The sequence below is a fragment of the Typopeltis vanoorti genome, chromosome 15, assembly GCF_054136105.1.
Source record: "Typopeltis vanoorti isolate ZY-2024b chromosome 15, IOZ_Tvanoo_1.0, whole genome shotgun sequence".
NCBI lineage: Eukaryota > Metazoa > Arthropoda > Arachnida > Uropygi > Thelyphonidae > Typopeltis > Typopeltis vanoorti.
In genome coordinates, this window is record NC_143563.1 from 82,708,573 (window position 1) to 82,729,571 (window position 20,999).

General features: G+C 34.7%; 1 protein-coding gene across 1 annotated transcript in view; it reads left to right on the top strand.

Annotated features, from left to right (window-relative positions):
• The window catches only part of rhea (Talin_middle and talin-RS domain-containing protein rhea), a 709,058-nt gene extending 688,779 nt beyond the window's left edge, over positions 1-20,279 (top strand). The window contains exons 59-60 of the mRNA XM_090405775.1: positions 5,681-5,863; positions 17,544-20,279. Coding sequence (XP_090261901.1) covers positions 5,681-5,863; positions 17,544-17,801 — 441 coding nt within the window. The 3' untranslated portion in view covers positions 17,802-20,279. The remainder of the gene's footprint in view (positions 1-5,680; positions 5,864-17,543) is intronic.
• The last annotated feature ends 720 nt before the right edge of the window (positions 20,280-20,999 follow it).

Below are 20,999 nucleotides of genomic sequence, written 5' to 3' on the forward strand. Positions count from 1 at the left end.
ATCTGTTAATTAATGCTGTCCAGTTAATGCTGCCTTTTGAACCTAAATTATCTAGGTGGTTTTGGACAGTCTGAATGTTAGTTATTACTATTATTATTACGGGCAACTCCAGGGAGTCATTGGACTCATCGAGGGAGGCCCCAAATCATATTCATCACAATTTGACATTCATACAGTATCTATCATACCTCGCCTTAAACTCATTCACTGTCACAGCATCCACCACAGACTCAGGGAGCGCATTCCACTCATTCACTACTCTAAAAGTAAAGAACCCAGCTCTAACACCTTTACTAACCACACTTTTGCCCAGTTTCCATGGATGTCCCCTAGTCCTCCCAAAACCAGCCCTGTTCTCAAAAATATCTTCTGAATTAATTTTATAGAAACCCTTCAGTAATTTGAATGTCTCAATCATATCCCCCCTCCTCCGCCTATCAACCAATTTTTGCAACCCACAAATCCTCAACCTGTTCTCATACGGTTCATTCCACAGACCTGCTATCATCTTGGTCACTCGCCTCTGGATCCTCTCCACCTCCTCCCCATCAAGAAAAAATCTAGGTGACCAAATCTGAGCACAGTAGTCTAGATGGGGTCTTATCAAGGCTCGATACAGAGGAACAATAACCTGCTTGTCATCGTATTCTTCAGCAACCAAGTGATTTGATGAGCTGTTTTGGTCACTTTTGCAATGTGTCCCCTAAATTTCAATTCCTTATCTACCAACACTCCTAAATCTCGTGCCTCATCAATTTCCTGGAGCACGGTTCCACCAATGCAGTAAACTGCCGCCAATCTTTTCACCCCAAAATGCATAACCTTACATTTTGCCACATTAAACTGACATCCATTCTCCTTAGCCCAGACCTCCAATCTATCCAAATCATCCTGCAAAATTTTGACGTCATCTGCATTCACTATTGCCCTACCCAACTTCGCATCATCCGCAAACAAATGAACTGTTCCTCTCAGATCATTTCCTATATCATTTATGAACAAATTAAACAGCAGTGGTCCAAGAACAGATCCTTGTGGCACACCACTAGTCACAGGCCGTCTTGTGGACTCTACTCCCGAGTAAACCACTCTCTGATATCTCTCCGTCAACCACCCTCCTATCCATCTCACCAACCCTATGTCCATTCCCATATGCTGCAATTTACTGATTAGAATTCCATGTGGAATCCTGTCAAAGGCCTTGGCAAGGTCCAGTAGAATCACCGTAAACCCATTACCCTTATCCAGTTCAGCCGTCACTGTGTTATAATACGTGAGCAAGTTACTGAGGCATGACCTACCCTTCACAAAACCATGCTGTCCCCAATACAGTATCCCATTTTCTTCTATCCAATCTTGTATTTTTCTCTAAGACCTTGACAATGATTCCTGATATGCTAATCGGTCGGTAATTTACTACAGCAGTCTTGGAACCACCTTTATGCAGTGGAACTATTTTCCCCTCTTTCCACCCGCTCGGGACTAACCCAGACCCGAGACTCAAATTAAACAAAATGGTCAAGGGTACTGACAATTCTTTAGCTGCTTCTCGTACAACACGAGCTGGTATACCATCCAATCCCACAGATGTATTGACATTGAGGTTATGCAATAGACTACTCACCTCCACTTCATTAACCACAATTCCCGTATAATCTACTGGTTTATTCGTTTCTGCAATGTCACCACCTGGATGATATACTTTTGCAAAGTGCTCACTCAGTAACTCAACTATCTCAACTGATTCAGTTACCTCCCTACCATCGGCATTCTTTAAAATCAATCTGCCATGTACATTTTTCCTTTTACTTGCTACATATCTAAAAAACTGTTTAGGATTCTCTTTAGCCTGCATGGCCAATGTTCTTTCGTAATCCTTTTTTGCTTTTCTTACCACACTCGTCACCCTTCTGGCCTGTGCTTTATACCGTTCATGTGCCTGCCGGTCACCCTTCTCCTTAAATTCCTTCCATAGTTGTTTCTTTTTTTGCAACTCAAGCTTAATGGTGTTATTCATCCATTTAACCCCTACTTGATTTATTATTCGGACTCTAGGTATACAGTCAGCCATTGCTTCATGCAAGCACTTCTTAACTACCTCCCATGCACTATCAACTTCTAGTCCTTGCAGTTGTACATGCCATGGCACTGAACCAATCAAACTCCTAAGCTTGTCATACTTTCCAGCCCGATAATTCCACATGTACCCTGTCTTAATTGAAAATTCTACACCTTTAGCCACCTCCCAAGTTAAGACCCTATGATCACTCTCACCGATTGGTGGCAATGTGGTCATATTTGTTACAGCCAAATCCTCAGATGTAATTACTAGGTCAAGCACTCTCTGACCCCTAGTATTTTCCATTACATGCTGTCGCAGATAGTTATCCCTTAATAACCGCATAAAATCCAGTTCCTTTCTCCCGTGTGTCCTCTCCTCACTCCAATCAATGTGACCATAGTTGAAATCTCCCATAATAATCACCCTCCTTCCACCCATTTCTTCTATTTGCTTGTGCATACTGTCACCACCATCTTTTCCATCACCTGGTCTATAGCAGCACCCAATTGTATATTTAGTTCTGCTAGCCACAATCTCACACCAAATGGCCTCAAATGTGCTCTTTTCTCTATCCTGCAATTCAACTTCTATTCTCCTTGGCTGGAGCTCATCAGCTATCATCAACAATACTCCTCCCCCCCATTTTATTCTCTCTGTCATTCCTGAACACACTATACCCATCACATTCAATCCCACTAGTTATATCATCTACAGTCAGCCATGTTTCACTAATACCTATAACCTGTGGTCTGGAAGTGCCAACCATGGCCAAAAACTCTTCCTTCTTGTTCCTAATACTCCTAGTATTAGTATATATGAATTTAAGACCCCCATTAGCCCCAACCCTACCTTGATGCCTTATATTAACTATCCCACTCAGATTTGTTGTCCTTATTTGCTCTGGCATATTATATTCATTCTTACATTCAACTGCCTCCATAAGGACTGTATCTCTACTCCCACCCCTTAACAAATCTAGTTTCCCTGAATTTGCACATCCACTACATTCAGCAACACTTTCTCAAGTCTTCTTACACCATAACCATTCAAATGCAAGCCATCCATCTTATATAGATCCTTTCGCCCATCAAACTCACTCCACACATCCACAAATTCCACACCACTCGTCATACATAACCCACGCATAAAGTCATTTGCAATTATAGCCCTCCTTTTAAACATTTCACTGTCATACCGTGGCAAAAGACTAATCATTCTAACTCTCTCACTCTTTTCTTTTGCTACCTCAAACAATTCATTCAGGTCTTCTATCATTTCCATTTTATCTCCTTTCAAATCATTCGTACCTGCCACAACAATCATTTCTTTCACCCTTTCCTTTTGCTCTCTAATAGATGCAGTTACGTCCTTTATGGACGTAACTGCATCTTATTAGTACAAACCATTTGCGTCATTTAGTACAAACCAACCCAAGGTCTGCGAAACAGAGACCTTGGGTTGGTTTGTCCTGCCGAATATTCCAGAGTTATTCTGCACTCATTTCCTGTTATTCTGAAAACATTGTCAAAGATAATTAAAAAAATATGGTGCCATAGTGTTTTCCTGAAATACTCCAATGAAAATAGAAAAGCTTTGTCATCTCTCCATTAATCATTTCTTTTGCATGGTAATTCTGATGTGCTTCTGCTATTGTTATGATCATTTTCAAGGATATACCATAATAACTGAAAAATTTGAACATCCTTTGTCTGTTGAATGAATGAAAGGCTTTTGAGAAATCTATGAAGTTTAAGATTAAAAGAAGGCTTGTCTCTCTTTTTTTTTTTATCTGTTTATCTCTTGCTCCTAAGGCAGTAGATGTGTTCAACACTGCTGTTTCAAGAAATCTGATCGAGTTTTGAGCAGAAAAGGCATTACATATTACATATATGTAGTTCAATTTGATTTAAAATCATTCTGTTACAGATGTTTATTGTGATAGGATGTGTTTTGATTATATAAGACTGTCTAGACTGCTTTTTTGGTGGTGGTGGTGGGGGGGGGGGGGTATTGGTATTATTAAACCTTCTCTCCGTAGTAATAGAATGTTGGATGTACCCAAAGCTGTATTGCAGATATTTAGTAGTTGTTTCCAGAGCTCTTTTCCTTCTTGTTTAATAATCTCTGTCATTATGCCATCCAGTCCAGGTGCTTATCCGTTCTTTTGGGTTTTTAGTGAAGTTTCAAATTCTTGCATTGTATAAAATTATTATGCATAATGAGAAGTTCGTTTTAGATTATTATTTTCAAAGCATATGTGAAGTTCACTGTTGAATTATTCAATAGATTTGCAAAGACGTTTATCAATTTTTGTTTTCGGGTATATTGCCATTTTTACCTTTTATTCTTAGTCTTCTGGACTTCCTTTCTTTGGTGCATAAGGAATTAGCTACCAGGTACATTTCTCTAGTTTTGTACATGTTCTGGTTATAATTCTAATTACTGACAGTCTGTATGAGGAGGTTTTCCTTGTCATTTCAAAAGGCCACGTGTGCTTGATCATTTAGCTGAACATGTAGATTATGTGTCTTCTAATTCCTTTGCTGCTGTTTAATATCATCGTGTTTCTTTATTAATTCTTTCAGTAGTTAGGTCATCAAAACTTCATCTCAAAGGAAATGGGTGACAAAATTTTTTGCTGCTATGTTCATGGATGGATTGTGTAATACAATTCAAGTTCTGGGATAAATTTCAGGCATTGGACCTTCTGTTAGTTTGTTTTGTAAGATGAGTCAGGTCATTCCGGTGATATTTATTTCTTATTATTGTTTTAGGTTTAAAAGCACCGAGGTGAAGTTTTATATGTACACTTGTGGTTAGATTTCTACATGATATTTAATTGTTGGACTACATAACTGACAGTTCTTTACCATTAACTTCTGTGTAGTAAATGTTTGTTTCTTACTTTGTAATCCTAATTTATTGCAATTGTCCTGAAGAAGTATACTGCAACATATATAAAACTTAGGTGAGATTTTTTCACTAATAAAGCAGTTTAAATGTGATTTACATGCTATAAATTACTGAACTGTATCCTAACCATATAAGCCTGCAAAATACAGGATATAGAAATGGTTCTAATTAGAATATCATAATTATTACAAAAAAAAAGTAATTTAATAAACAGTAATTCGTCCACATATATATGCACACACACAACGCATAACAGACATATCAAAGATAATAAGGTGACAAGAAACTTCAATTAGTCTTCTATGCAAGATCTTAATATATTGTCCTCACTCCTCATTTTAAAAAACTTGGTATGACTACAAAATCCTTCGTTTCATCTGGATTACTTGCAGAACAGTTCCCATATGGTATATCTTAGTATACAGTAAATTACATGGTACTCCGATGTTAGAAACTTAGCAATGCAAAAGGTTCACACTCTGAACTGTTTGCATCGATGAGCTAACAGCTGCTAACTCATGTGATCATCCAGTAGCCTTTCATGTTAATGACAGTAAATTGTTAGTATCATTTTGGTCTTCAAAATTATGCTGGTAAATCATGTGAATCATCTAGATGTACTTTACATTATTTTATTTTGTATTTAAGTTTTCAAGAGTTTTACAGACATTTTGAGCTGTTTCTAAATATAACTATTTACTGTAGGCACGTCTTGTAGCTGCAGCTACCCACAGTTTGGTAGAATCAGCAAATTCTCTAGTCCAAGGTCATGCCACTGAAGAAAAATTAATTTCATCAGCTAAACAAGTAGCAAGCTCTACAGCACAATTATTGGTGGCTTGCAAGGTTAAAGCTGATCCTGACTCATTAACAGTGAGAAGGCTTCAGGTAATTTATAATCTTTTGCTATTAAACCAAATGTAAATATGTGTGTGTAATTTATATCTATATCTATATATATATATATATATAAAATGATAAGCCTTTTTATGTCACATTTGTATGTCACATTTTTTGAAATGTTTTGAAACTCAGGGGCTACCCTGAGTGTCGAGTCTTCAAAATTCAAGGATAACCGGCCTACTAGTCCAGAACTAGACACAGAGGGCAAACAAACTGGTCTCGCTGTTCACGAATCAGAAAAAGATGAACCAAAAACAGGAACACGTGTTTTATTGCTGCAAAAAAACACATATTCTATGGCTACCATGGGCCGAAACAGGCCAACTAATAATAAAATTTACAACATAAGGTTACATATCTCAATCACTTTTGCGATTATAATTTGTGGAATTTTTTACTCAAGCCCGGGAGGAGTTCCCCATTTGTCCCCCTCCCTCTAGAGGCCTAGTGGGTATACAGTAATCCCTTGATTAGTGCGTCTCTAAAATTCGATTAGTGCGCTTATATATATATATCTTAAAAATAAATGTCAGCCATAAAAATGTATAGATAGAAAATTTTTTGAATCTAACTATTTTAAAAAATCACTCACCAGAATGAAATAATTTAGTTACCGATTTAAAACATTTTATAAAGTTATTTTTAATGGCATACTACACTACTTTCATGTACACTATGTTCCAAATTTTTACCGCCAAAATTTATGTCGTTTTGCTATAGTAGTTGTAATTGGAATAGATTGCAGTTGGATGTTGTGTGTGCAAGCAGCATGAATGAATTCAAGAACAGGTATGACAGCTGGTGCGAATAGTATGGCCTCCCTTGATGATCTCCTGACTACATGGAGGTCTCTCTTAATAATAATACCTCATTTGCTTTAGAGTTCTGCTCATGACAAGATCATTTTCTAAGAAATGGGCAATAATTAGTGCGATACTTTTACTAAGAACGGATTACCTCTTTACTGAAAATTTTTAAGTATGTTTTTATGTTTAACAACAGGTTACCTTTGTTGCTGAAAGTTTTGATGCTGCAGTTACAAAATATCTTATTTTGTTTGCATTTTTCATAACAGTTCTTATAGTAAACATTGCTAAATTTAAAAAGGCACCTATATTAATTTGACATTCATGTTTCTAAATGACTCAACACATACAATTTTATATGCAGAGAAATTCTTTTTCATTTTCACAATATTTTCTTTACTTTCCTTTATGCTTACATGGTGATCAGAATACACCTTCAAAAATTATGGAAACAACTACCATGCTTAAGTAAAACTTCAGTTTAATATAAACCAAAATAATCAATCGAACTTTTGACCTTCACATTAAGGTTATCATCTGGAATATACACATATATAGAAAGAAACAAGCTGCACTACAATCTACACGGTATGCTGAAGTTACATTGATTTAAGCAACCATTAAAACTACTAGCTAGACCTCTGGTGGGGGAAAAAAACAACCTTACTACATCAAAGCTAAAGTCCTGTTATCATCAGTTATGTTACAAAATTAAATGAAATTAAGCTAGAGAGCAACCATGTTCATACAAAAATTTTTACTTATATAAATTGGAACAAACCAGTATGGATGGTGGCCAATAAAAGCTGAAAAATTGCTTAGAGTCAGGGTTTGCTGGAAAACTTGAATTAAGTGAGCTGAATGTGTACCATCCGAATTCTTGGGATTTTTATGCCCATTATTAAGATTGGGTCGGTTAATCAAGATTTCACAGGCATCTTTAAATTTCCGTTCGTACCAGGTTTTTGTATGATGTAAGGGAACAAGTACTTTTCCAATGAATTTGATGTAAGGTGTTAAGCGCATGATCTGAGAGGCCTGCTTCGCCAAGTGTTAAATTTAATGTGTCATTTTTTTTTGGGGGGGGGGGATCCTTAGAGGAGTTGAATGAGTTTTTTTCAGTTTTATAGGTGGTTTAAAAGTGGCATTAAGATTATAATGGTGTAGAATTGTATTAATTTTTTCTGATAACCCTTTAATATATGGAATAACTATGGTTTTACTGTAATCTATATTATTTTTTGATGAAGTTAGATGAAGAATTTAATAGTATTTTTGCTATAGCCACTACTTATAAATTTATTGCTAATAATTTGTAACATGAGTGCATACAATTTACTATTGAAATTGTAAATCAGAAATCGCTTCCTTTCCTGGATAAACTGGTCGCACATCTTTCCTCAAGGCAGTCTTTCCATCACCGTTTACTGCAAGCCTACACATACTAGCCAATATATACATGCTAACTCATATCATTTAATGACTTGGAGTCATTAACACTCTCAAAAACAGAGCTATAACAATTTGCTCTAATGAACAAGCTCTTACACACAAGAATTACAAACTATTAGCTATAGTTTGTAATTTATACATCTATACATTTATAAATAATGGCTATAGCAAAAATACTATTAATAAAATTCTTCATAAAATTTCATCAAAAAATAATATAGATTACAGTAAAAGCATAGCTATCTCATAATTAAAGGGTTATCAGAAAAAAATTAATAGAATTCTACACCATTATAATCTTAATGCCACTTTTAAACTATTTATAAAACTAAAAAAAAACACATTCAACCCCATCTAAGGATCCTTCCCCCCCCATTGGCTCATCTATTGCACTTGTAACTTATCTTACTAATCAGCTAACTTATATTTCATTTGAGAAATCATTTTATTAATCAGAAATGAAATTCCTAAAGTTTCTCATGCAAAAGAGCTTGTGAAATATTATATGCATGATACACCAAGGGTTTAAGAGTGCCTGACTTTTGACAAGGGATGATGGGATTTTCATAGATCTATTTTCCTGTTCTGCAATTCTTTTTTTATAGTGAAAACTCCTACCCAGCTATTTTAGGGTAAGTAAATAAGTCTAGGAAAGATATTATTGATTTCTAACAGACTGAATTTAATTCTTTGATGGAGTAAGTCAATTCTTTGAATATCACATGTCAGTAACAAAAAGTGAAAAGGGAAGTAGTGGTGTAGCATGTCACTCAGAGACATTTATTTATATGTCTCTATGAGCATATAAGTTCACAATTTCACTAATGATTATAACACTGATATTATTTTGATACTTTAATATTTCATAAGTATTTTACTTTAAGACTGTGATTGAGGATGTTGATTTTCAAATCTTATTACTTGACATTGTTTCAAAAATTGATATTCATGCCAATGATGCATATGGGAAAAATTACAGGCAAGGATTCCTTATTTAGTTAGTTTGATATGAGGTATTTTGTGCAATATATTGTGTGCTCAATATACACATTACCAAGAGCAAATAAGTTATACTATGAAAGTGAAAAGCAGGTATGTCAGAAATGTTTCATGAGTAAGTGAAAAAAAAAAGTGTCAAAGGCAGGAAAACTAATACTGTACTTGGTCTCCCTCCAAGCATGAACTGTAAAAATAAGTGAATGTAGGATTTGATGCTAGCTGATTGGGAAACCTCCAGATTTTTTACTAACTGGTTCAGTCCCATGCACTAACCAGCAGTTGGTCTGTGGAATCATTTTACCACTGTATTCTTGGATAGTAGAGGGGGCCCTGATATCTTTCTCATTGGATGATGGCAGAGAAAAATTGACAGAAATCAGAACCCTTGCTCTAGTGACTAACATGGTTGCAGCCACTTCGGGTCTCTAATAAGCAATGTTGTAGTATTTCACCATGCAGTGAAAGACATCTGCCACCTAGAGGCCTAGTGGGTATACAGTAATCCTTTGATTAGTGTGCCTATATATATCTTAAAAATAAATGTTAGATTTAAAAAATTTTCTATCTATACATTTTTATGGCTAACTATTCACCATAAAAATATTCGCCAGAGCCCTATTTGTGTGAAATAGATGGCATATCAGACTGTGGATTAAAGACTATGCACCCCCCTCCGACCAAGATGTTTAATTTGATCCTCAGTTCTTTCTCTCAGAACTATTTCACCTTCTTTCCACTAAGAGTGGAAAGAAGGCGAAATAGTTCCACTGCATAAAGGAGACTCCAAAATGGAAGTAGAAAATTGGAAGCAGGAGTGGTGTTTAAGATATTGGAGAAGTCAGGAAAAGACAGAATTCAGGGCTGGGTAGACATGAATATGATTTTGTGAAGAGTCGGTCTTTCCTTAGTGGGTTACTTACTTTTTATAATGTGGCAATTGAACTGGATAAAGGAATGGCCATTCAGTGATACTGCTGGACTATGCAGAAGCATTTGACAGGATTCCAAGTGAAACTCTGTTGCCTAAATTGGAGCTTGTGATTTTGATAAGAGGATGGCTGATGAAGATATCAAAGAGTGGCATGTGTGTGTGTGGCAGGAGTCAAGTCAGAGAGAGATACAGAGAGAAAGCAAATGACTAATAGAATTCTGCAAGGCTCATTACTTGGTCCTCTGTTGTTTAATTCCTATATATATCGGTGATAGAGGAAATGATTCAAGGAGAAATATTCAGTTGTTTGCTAATGGAAAGGTAGAAAGAGTGATAGTCGATGATGACGTAGAGATCATGCAGGATGACAGATAGATAGATTGGCAGTATGGGCAAAAGTAAATGACTACCAGTTTAACACGGCCAAGTCACTATACTAAGGTCAGTGCACTTTGCAATGAAGAGTACATAAGCCATGTACTATATGGCCTGCCTGGCTGGCCGGCCGGCCGCGTGGTTAGCGTATCCACTCCCCAGTCAAAAGGCTGCGAGTTCAAATCCCGCCATGGGCATGGCTGTTTGTGATTGTCTGTGGAAATACTAGTGGTGGTGGTTGGCGATTAGATGGTGTTGGTGTAGTTGCAGTCAGGTGGTGGAGACAGAGTTGTAGAGTAGATGCCCTCTCTCAATTAGTCTTTGAACTCCCTGGAGGTGACAAATAATAATATTGATGAACCTGAAATGCAGGAAATTGAAGCCAGAGATTTGGAGATAATTGTCGACAGGGATTAAAGTTTAGAGGACATATTGCAAAGGTGGACAAAACAGCATGAGGTTACATAGCTGTTGAAGAACACACCAGCAAGCAGGGATAACAAAGTTATTATCCCTTTATAACTTTTTAATAGGACTACTGCATGCAGGTCTGTTCACATGTCCATGGTGATGAGGAAGAGGAAGGTGAGTTATCAAGATTGTAGGTGGTCTATGGAATGCTCCTTATGAGGATTTAAGGTCAGTGGCCTTCAAAAACTAGCCAATAGATGAATAAAATGGGACTTGATAGAGACATGTAAGTTATTAAAGGGATTTTATAGGATTAACACTGAAGACTTTTTTTCCAGTACATGACAGAAGACAGAATACTAGGGATCACACCTGGAAATTGTGTTAAGTCCATATTTTTTGCTTAGAGAGTGGGGAATGAATTTTAGCAGAGATAGATATTGTGTGAACAATAGTTAGAATGAGTCTCTCTTGATGAGTCTTTGACTCCATGGAGATGTCTGAGAAACAATAATAGATGAGTGCTCTGAGAGTGGTCATCCAGAACTCAACTTTTATACTTTCATCTACTCCAGCTGCCTTTCCATGTTTCAGGCTTTTGATAGCTCTTTCTACTTCAAGTACTGATATTTACTCCTGAAGAAAAATAAAACAAAGCCTTATTATTTAAGTAATATTGCAACCATCATCATAATGTTTTAAGCCAATAACAGTACAGTTTGGTCAGCTAAATCCCAGATTGCTAGTCCTTCCTCATTTGTTCAATGTCCAGGTAGATATCCATTATAACAAGGCGAGGATCTGACATTAGGTCAGATCAATAAAGGTCGAAACCAGTCTAGGTAGTGGCCCTTCCCATGTCTGTAAGGATATGTGTGTGTGTTGCATTATGGGATACTTAGGCAATTGATGTAAAGTGATTAGCCTCTTTCACCATAGACTGCAAAATTTTAATTCAGGCAGGGAGGACAACAAACACCAAGAGGGAGTAGCACTTATATTAAAACCAAAGGCTCAAAACTCTATTGCTATACAATCCTATCTCACCTAAGATAATTAAAGCAAGATTTAAAACATCAATTGGATCACTGACTATTATTCAAGTATATTCACCAACTTCAACATCACTAGAAGAAGAAGACATTAAGGAGTTCTATACAGATCTGCAAAAAGCAGTACAGCAGACATCAAGTCAAGATCTCCCAATTGTAATAGAGAACTTAATCGCAAAAGTAGGCAAAGACTGGGATACCTGGCCAAGAAATCAGACAGTTTGGGTATGGAGAAAGCAACGAACATGGCAAAAGACTGCTAAACTTCTGCTGTACTAGCAATAACCAACACTCTCTTTAAAACAACCAAAATCCCAAAGAAAATGGACATGAATATCACCAGACAGCCAAACTAAGAATATGATCAACTATATTATTGTAAACCAAAGATGGAACTCAAGTATCCTAAATTGCAGGTCCTTTGCTGCAGACTGTGCATCAGACCATAAGCTGGTACTAGCAAACCTAACAATAAAGTTAACATCTGAAAGGACTTTTAGAGTGAAAAGGAGACTGAATGTAAATAAACTACAAGACAATAATATTCTAAGAAAATATCAACTAGAACTAGATAAAAACCTGAAGGAACTACCAAAACAGAATATAAGCATTGAAGAACACTGGTGCAAATTAAAGGAAATAATATTAAAATCAGCAGAAAATACAATAGGTTACACAGAAAGAGAAAGTAAAAAGGTTAAGTGACCAAAGGAAAAACAGGACTATATAATAGATTAACCAGAGAAATTAGAAAATTAGTTAAAAGAGACAAGAATAACTGGTTCGAAGAAAAATGCAGAATGGCAGAGAAGCTATCAAAAGAAAATAATCTCCAAGGATTATATAAACAAATAGATCAAATAGTAAGACTTGGACAACAAAAATGATAATGATCAAAAACAAAGAGGGACAACTCATTGAAAGTAAAACAGAAATAATGGCCAGATGGGAATAATACTTTAGAGACTTATATAATAAAGACAGCTCCCAGGATATTTTTATTCCTGGCACTGAAATGGAAGAAGAAACAAATATCTTTACCAAACAAACAATAGTACAGCATAGATTAACTTAAAACTAGAAAAGCACCTGGTATTGATCATATGCATGCAGAATTCTTAAAAGCAGGAAAGGAACAACTTCTGGAACCATTAAAAACATTATTTGAAAGTATCTAGAAAAATGAAGCAATTATAACTGATTGGACCAAATCAGTTATAACTGCTATATACAGAAAAGGAGATAAAACAGAATGCAATAATTACAGAGGCATTAGCCTCCTCAGTATTCCAAGTAAGTTTTTTATAAAAGTACTCCAAAAACAAATGAAGCCATATATATATAACTAGAATTAGGAGAAGAACAAGCAGGTTTCAGAGCAGGACGAAGCACAATTGGTCAATTATTCACCTTAAGACAGCTAATAGAAAAGACTAAGAGTACAACCAAAGTTGCTATATACATTTCATAAACATAGACTTTCGTCAGGCATTTGATTCAATCCGTAGAAGAAAACAATGGAAACTATGAAAGAATTTGGAATTTCCAACAAAACTATAAGAATAATAAAGAATCTATACAAGAAATCTAAATGTACAGTACGAGTGGAGGACACCTTAACCATTTGGTTCTGCGCAGAGACTGGAGTAAGATAGGGATGCAGTCTGTCACTGGACCTGTTCAATCTTACACTGGAAGAAGCAACCAGTAGGGCCTTAAAGAAAACTCTGGAATCAAAATATATGGGAAAAATATAACAAACTTAAAATTTGCAGACAACATTGCATTACTTGCAAGCACGCAAGATCTACAATGAATTTCTGATAAAATAAAGGAAGAATGTATGAAATTTGGATTAAACTTAAATATATACAAAACAAAAATTATGCAAATAGGAAAAAGAAACACCAATCTGAAAATTGAAATTGATAGTAAGAATCTAGAGCAGGTAGAAAACTTCACCTACCTTGGAGAAGTAATGGAATACAACGGTCAAATTGCAAAAGATATAAACAGACAAATTAGCCAAGCATCCCAAACTTGGAAGTCAAGAGACATCGAACAAGTAACAAAAGTAAGAATCTATGAGACAATGGTTCTCCCAATACTTCTCTATGGAAGTGAATGTTGGGATCTCAAAAAAACTGAAGAGAAAAAATTATTAACTACTGAAATTGGTTGGCTAAGAAGATTACTTGGAGTATCTCTGTTGGATAGACAAAGAAATGAAGACATAAGAAAACAACAATAAATACATCATCATCATGAAATTCCTGCCATTTACCCTCAAGGGGGTGTACAGGATATGACAGTACTACATGAAAAAAATTACATCATTACTAACTTCCTATCTACAATTTTCCTCCAAATCAATCTGTTACTTGTCAAGACTCCAACATTATCAGATCTTATATTTCTATCGTCTAAGGCACTTTGTACTGTATCAATCCACCTATATCTTGGTCTTCCTCTGGGTCGTTTTGCTGCCAACCTGGCAGAGAACACTTGTTTTGCTAATCTTTCTTCGACCATTCTGTTTAAGTGACCATACCACCTGAGATTAGCTCTGCTAACACATTCCTGGATGCTGACAAACTCAAGTTCTTTCCTAATATCCTCGTTTTTAATATAATATTGGCATTGATGCCATCTGTTCATGCCTATAATCTTTCTCAGGACTCTCGTCTTTGTTCAAGTGTTTTACTTCTGACCCAGCTCTCAGATCCATAAGTTAAAACTGGTTTGAACACTGTCTTGTATACAGCGAATTTAGTGTTGCGACTAATTTCTCTCTTATTCCATATGAATTTATTCAATTGACTTCCCACCATACCAGCTTTGCTGATTCTGTTGTCTATTTCTATATTTAATTTACCATCTTCACTAAAAATCGTGCCTAAGTAGCTGAAATGTTTTACTTGTTCCACAGGTTCCCCATTCAAAACACAGTTGACATTTTCAATGATTCTGCCTATTTTCATTGCAGACCTTCATACCATATCTATTACAACAGTTATTCAATTTAGTCAGAAAATCTTGCAGACTTGTAGCTGATTTATTTAGAAGTATAACATCATCCGCATAAAGCAAAGAGCTGACATTAGCATCTCCAATTTTGATATCATGTTTAATACCACTTTCCTTCATAATGTGATCCATATAGATAATGAATAACAGAGGGGATAATTGTGCATCCTTGTCTCACACAAGATTTAACATTAAACCATCTTCCTGTACTTCCTTCAATTCTAACTGCTGATTTAAACTCAAATAAAGACTAAGTGTTGCTTGATATAATGCCCCATTGACACCATATAACTGTAGCATATTGAATAGCTTCTCTGTTGGCACCTTGTCATATGCCTTTTCCAAATCGACAAAACTTAAATACAGATCTTTGTTATATTCCCAAGATCTGTGCAAGCATACTTTCTCAAGTATACTTGCATAGATCTTGCCAGGAACACTCAGTTGAGAAATACCTCTGTAATTCTCACATGCAGTTTTATTTCCCTTTTTATATATGAGTACTATCAGAGCTCTACTCCAATCATCGGGAATTCGTTCCTCTGTCCAGGCTTTCTGAATTATGCAGTGCAGCCACTGTAAGACTTTCATACCACCATACTTCAGCATTTCTGTTCGAATATCATCTACTCCTGCTGTCTTTCCACATTTCAAGCCTTTGATGGTTTTTTCTACTTGAAGTATGGATATGTATTCCTGACTACATGCTTGGTCAGTGTTTTTTTACCACTGTGCTGTCATTACTGCTTGTTTCATTTAGCAGTTTTTCAAAGTAATTACTCCATACTTCAAGGATATCTTTTTCTCCTGTTTTCATGTCACCTTTATCATCTCTAACTCCTTTTACAGCACTCTTTCCTGCATTCCTAAGTACCAAGTAGATGGTGTGTTTGTGGTGGATGCCCAGTGAACATCTCTTATCAGAATAGGTAACCCCAACTATGAAAGTCACCACACACTGTGGTGTCCATGGACTGGTGGAATGTATATATATCCCCTCCTTATCCTCTCCATCAGACTGCACTCCTTCAACAGGTCTTTGTACTAACAGTGACCGTAGTCATTCTCTCTCTCTGTCTGTACCCTTTCCAATATGTCTTCGTTCTTTACCAAGTGACCAAATCTGTGGACCGTAATGAATATTTGGCCTCATAAAATCATTATACAGTGGAATCATAACATCCTTCTACATGTGTCCTCATATGTCATTGGCAGAACCTGCTGTACTCTTGCATTTTTGCAGTGTGTCCCTGAAATTTCAGATCCTTGTCCACCATTACCCACAGATCTCTCGTCTAATATCCCTTTACAACCAATTGCATAATCTGCATTCCATCAGTGCTAGCAAAATTTTTAAACCTTACATTTTGCAATATTAAATTTGGCAGCCTTTCATTTGTCCATTCAGTCAGTCTATTCAAAGTTCTCTTGCAAAGCTCTATATGCATCTACAGTTTTTCCAACTTTGCATCATCTGCAAACAACTGCATATCACTATTCACTCCTCCATTATTAGCATATAAGCTAAACAACACTGCCCCAAAACAGACCCTTGGGACACACTGCTAGTGACTTTCCTTTTCAGAGATATTGCTCCTCCATATACAAATTGCTGATACCTATTAGACAACCAAATTCCAATCCATCACACTAACTTGCTGTTCCATACATGGATTAATCCTCTCAATGTCTACCATTGAGAAGTTTTCTCAAAGCTATGGTGTCTGTTGCTTCTTTCCAAGCAGTGTATGGTTATTCATATAATACCTGTCATCTCTCTCCTTTAAGTGATTCACTGCAAAGCACTCCCAGTGACTCTGGCAATCCATTCCACTTATCACCACTCTAAGCAAAAAAATCAAATTCTCACAATCTTGCTAACCATATTCCCAGGGAAACGTAAAAGATTTAATATTTTTTATGTTTAAAAAGTAAAATACAAAGGATGTGATTACAAATCGTGAATGTACTAATTCACCTGTATTAATTCTCAACCTCCATGGGTCTCTCCACCTTCCATAAAATGAAAAATTCCATCTGCTAGTATCCTGCGTGACCCTTTCAGCAGTTTGTTAGTCTATTAAATTTTTTGATTTTAGCATGTGGGAAACTTGAAGTAGTAACACGCCCATCAGTCGTGCATTTTAGAATTGAATCTTCGTTACCACATAATATCCTTTTAATAATTGATTTTACCTAGTTTAGTGCTTAATTTGTTTCTGATATTTCTTTTCCATGGGGTATTCTTGGTTTTCTCCCTCAAAATAAAAAATAAAAAAAAATAGCACCTCTTGAAGTGGAATTACGTTTACTCCAATATACAACAGAAAGCAAAAGTCACATAGTACATACTGTTTATCACCCTAGATGGATCTTATGTTTCCTGGTGGAAAGGGAAGTGCTTTTAAATAACAATACACATTTTGATATTTATATCAAGATATCTTCCTTCATTTAGGTAGTTAATGTTTTTAACTTTTTTTTCTAAAGTGAATTCTGACATTAAGATGTACAAATGCATCTCCTATGCAGAAAACAATGTGATGAATACAATTAAGTTTTCATTTTGCTGTTTTTGCAATTCTTCTTTTTCTCTTTTATGTGCTTTTTAGGAAGCTGGTAATGCAGTGAAACGTGCAACAGATAATCTTGTAAAAGCTGCAAAACAAGCAATTGAACACGATGAACAGCGCAGCTTAATTATCAATAAACGCATGGTTGGAGGAATTGCTCAAGAAATTGTAGCCCGTGAAGAAATTTTACGCAAGGAGAGAGAGCTGGAAGAAGCTCGTGAAAAGCTTGCTGCTATTAGAAAAGCCAAATATGGTAATAGGTCCCCCGATGAATATCAGGGTTATGGTTCACCCTAAAAATTTTCCATCATTGTGCCTTATACTGCTCACCTCTTTGTACATCTCATTTGTGGCTAACATAGTCTTGATGTTTTTTTAATTATGTGAAGCATGGAAGTGCTTTTATTATGTATATTTTCGGGAAGCCAAACTAACTTTTATTTTACATTGTAAAGTAATTAATGAAGAGAGGAAAGTATTTTTACATGTGAAAATTGTTGAAATTAAGCCAGTGCATGGCTTAATTTACAAAAAAAAAAGAGAGAGAGAGAGAAGAAAGGAAAGAAAAGATGAACACTGTAAAGGAAATGTGGTCACAGGATATTACTGTAAAAAAAAAGTCTGCTGTTAAATTTATACTTCTATCTTTGTTAAAGATGACTATATAATATATATACACAAAGTTACGTACATGCATTAATATACTTATTGTTGTCCATAGTATTCATGAATAAGAATTGTAAAACATATTGCTCATTTGTAACAAAAAAAAAAAAAAAAGACTAAAGAGTTATTTTTAAAAGTGCCATGTTTTTTATACTGCTTTCTTTGAAAATATAGATGACAAAAGAATTGTTTCTTTGCAGTAATTTATACTGCATTTCTTTTTACAACTTTGTCTTCCAGGTGTGACATGTCCTGTACATAGCATACTCAATTTAAATAAAAATATACATGTTAATAAAATTCAGTGACATGGAATAAAGCTCTCTTTAATTCTTGTTACTAAGCATATGGTGCTACATATTAGCAGCATTCTAGTACTGTTTGTGACAGGATTATATCAGAGGAAAATGCTTGTTAGTACTAGAGTTATCCATAAAGCGAATCCTATTTATGATGTTATATTGTCCTATAGAAAATTCTGGTATATCAAAAGAAACATCTGCAGAGTGCAAAATAAATATTAGTAGGTATTTAATTTTATATATAACTTTTGACTGTATGCAGCGTATGCATATTTCTGTATAGAAATTGTGAGATTTACAATGTAACTGGGTTACTTACTTAGCCTTGTATTATAATGTTGTTATAATAAATTTGTTAGTACAGATTATACTGCAGTGCAATGTATTATACTGTTGAAATATTTCCTCGACTCTCTGAAAAATATATATCTCTTTTTGAAGTGTATAAATGTAATTTTAAATAGAATTGTATACGTTATATTATGTACCTTTGAAAGAGAGTCTATTTTAAGACATCTTTTAAATTTGAAATCATAAAAAAAAAAAGGGGAAAAAAAATTGATTTTATTATTAGTATATATTGCTAAGACATTCTTTATCCTTTATATGAGAATTTTATTTACCTATATATTTTGTTTCACACTTATTTCATTCATTCTGCCTTTATGAATATGGTAATTCATTGTCATTATGATAAGTGTGTATGTGGCTCAAATCTGTCAGAATAGACAGACTAGTAAATGGTAATTCCAGGAACATGCACATTTCACATGTCATTTCAATTTTCACTCATTAATCAATCAATCTTCATGTGTTTTTAAATAAAAAGGTTACATCATCATTTGTTTATTTTAATTAATATTCTGTGCATTTAAAAGGTTTTGATTATGGCAAAACATACTAAATCAAACAATTAGTTAATAGCAATGAATATCGTTTGAAAGATAAAATACCTGGAAACAACCAAAATATTTGTTTTCCAGTTTGACTAAATACATTAATGTATATTTTAAAAAAATTATTCTGTATCTTATACTTAAAAAACCAAAGTTTAAGACTTAGATTTCTGTGTTGTAAAATGAAAATAATTCAGGTAGTATTCATGCCATTTATATTAGTTCAGGATGAATCAAGTTAAATATGTTACATATGTCACTGACTACCCTTGTGCATTTGTACTTTTTTTTTTTTTTTTTTTTGTGTGTGTATGTAAAATATAATTCTCAAAGATTGGACTACTGACATAAAATGCCATAATTTAATAATTCTTATGTTCATTCCAAATTGTAAAAAAAGAAAAAAATAATTAATTTTTTTTCTTACTTTTATACATTTTTGTGTGTCCAGTAGCTAACTTTACAGTTCCAGTTTTGTTATAAATTGTACATGATAATGGTTTATTTAAATTAACCTTGAATATCAACATATCAGAGATAGTTATTTGTGTATGTAGAAATATTGTTTAGATCTTTTTCCCTGTACTTTTGTTCTTTCTTATCCACATGCGTGCCAATTAATAAACCAAAACCTTGCATTATTAACCATGTAAAGTTCCATACTTCCATTTAAAAAAAAAAAAAAAAAGTTTTCCCAAAATGTAATAATATGGTTAGCAGTTGTCAGCATCTAACATATGAAGTGTACATAAATGATCTCTATTGTCGTGTTTACGTTTTTTTAAGTAAGCTAATGAACAGTTTTATTTGTTAACAGGCTGTCAGGGTATGGATGTATATTAAGAAGAAAAAATTATTCTTTTGAGCTTTTTGTATTGAAAGTTCTTGAGATAAATGTTATTTCTGCTTGATGCATTTATATTTTTTTAGCATTAACATTAGTACAGAGTATAAAATGTTCACAGCATTTGTTTTGGATAGGTATATCTAAAGCCAAGTGCAATTAAGTTAAGACTATTATTAGTTTGGGAGAATATTCAAGTTATCATTCAATGCAGCGATGGGAGAGAATATTCAGGATGGTGTGATGTGATTTATAGATTGATTTTTTGATTGTCTCTAATCTCTAATTTGATTAGCTCTTATATTTCTTTCTATCAGTTTTTCCTAACTATATGAGCTTATCTCTATCATATAGTATCTTGCTAGCCAATATTTGCTTAAAATATCTTAGAGAAAAGAAGCCAAGAACTCAAATACCTAAGTCTGATTCTTGAAAAATAAAAAGAGGGGGGAGACACAGAGAACATGCTAAAAGAGTCCTCCAGCCAAACAGAAATATGGAGGAGGAGTATCACTCCCTTACATATGATCTCAAAAATATTGCATCTACACATACATGGCATAAAAGTGGCTAAATAAGATCATAAGTCTCTTTCACTCTCTGAAACCTCTGCATTCACCACTCCAAAACACCAGGAATATAAGAGTATTAATGCATCAAGAATGTTAACAGGAAAAAAAAAGCATATATCAGAACAAAGAATCATCAATTATGTTAAAAAAAAAAAAACAATAAATGTAACGAAACAAGGCATGATCATTCATTAAAAATCTTACATGAGGAAATA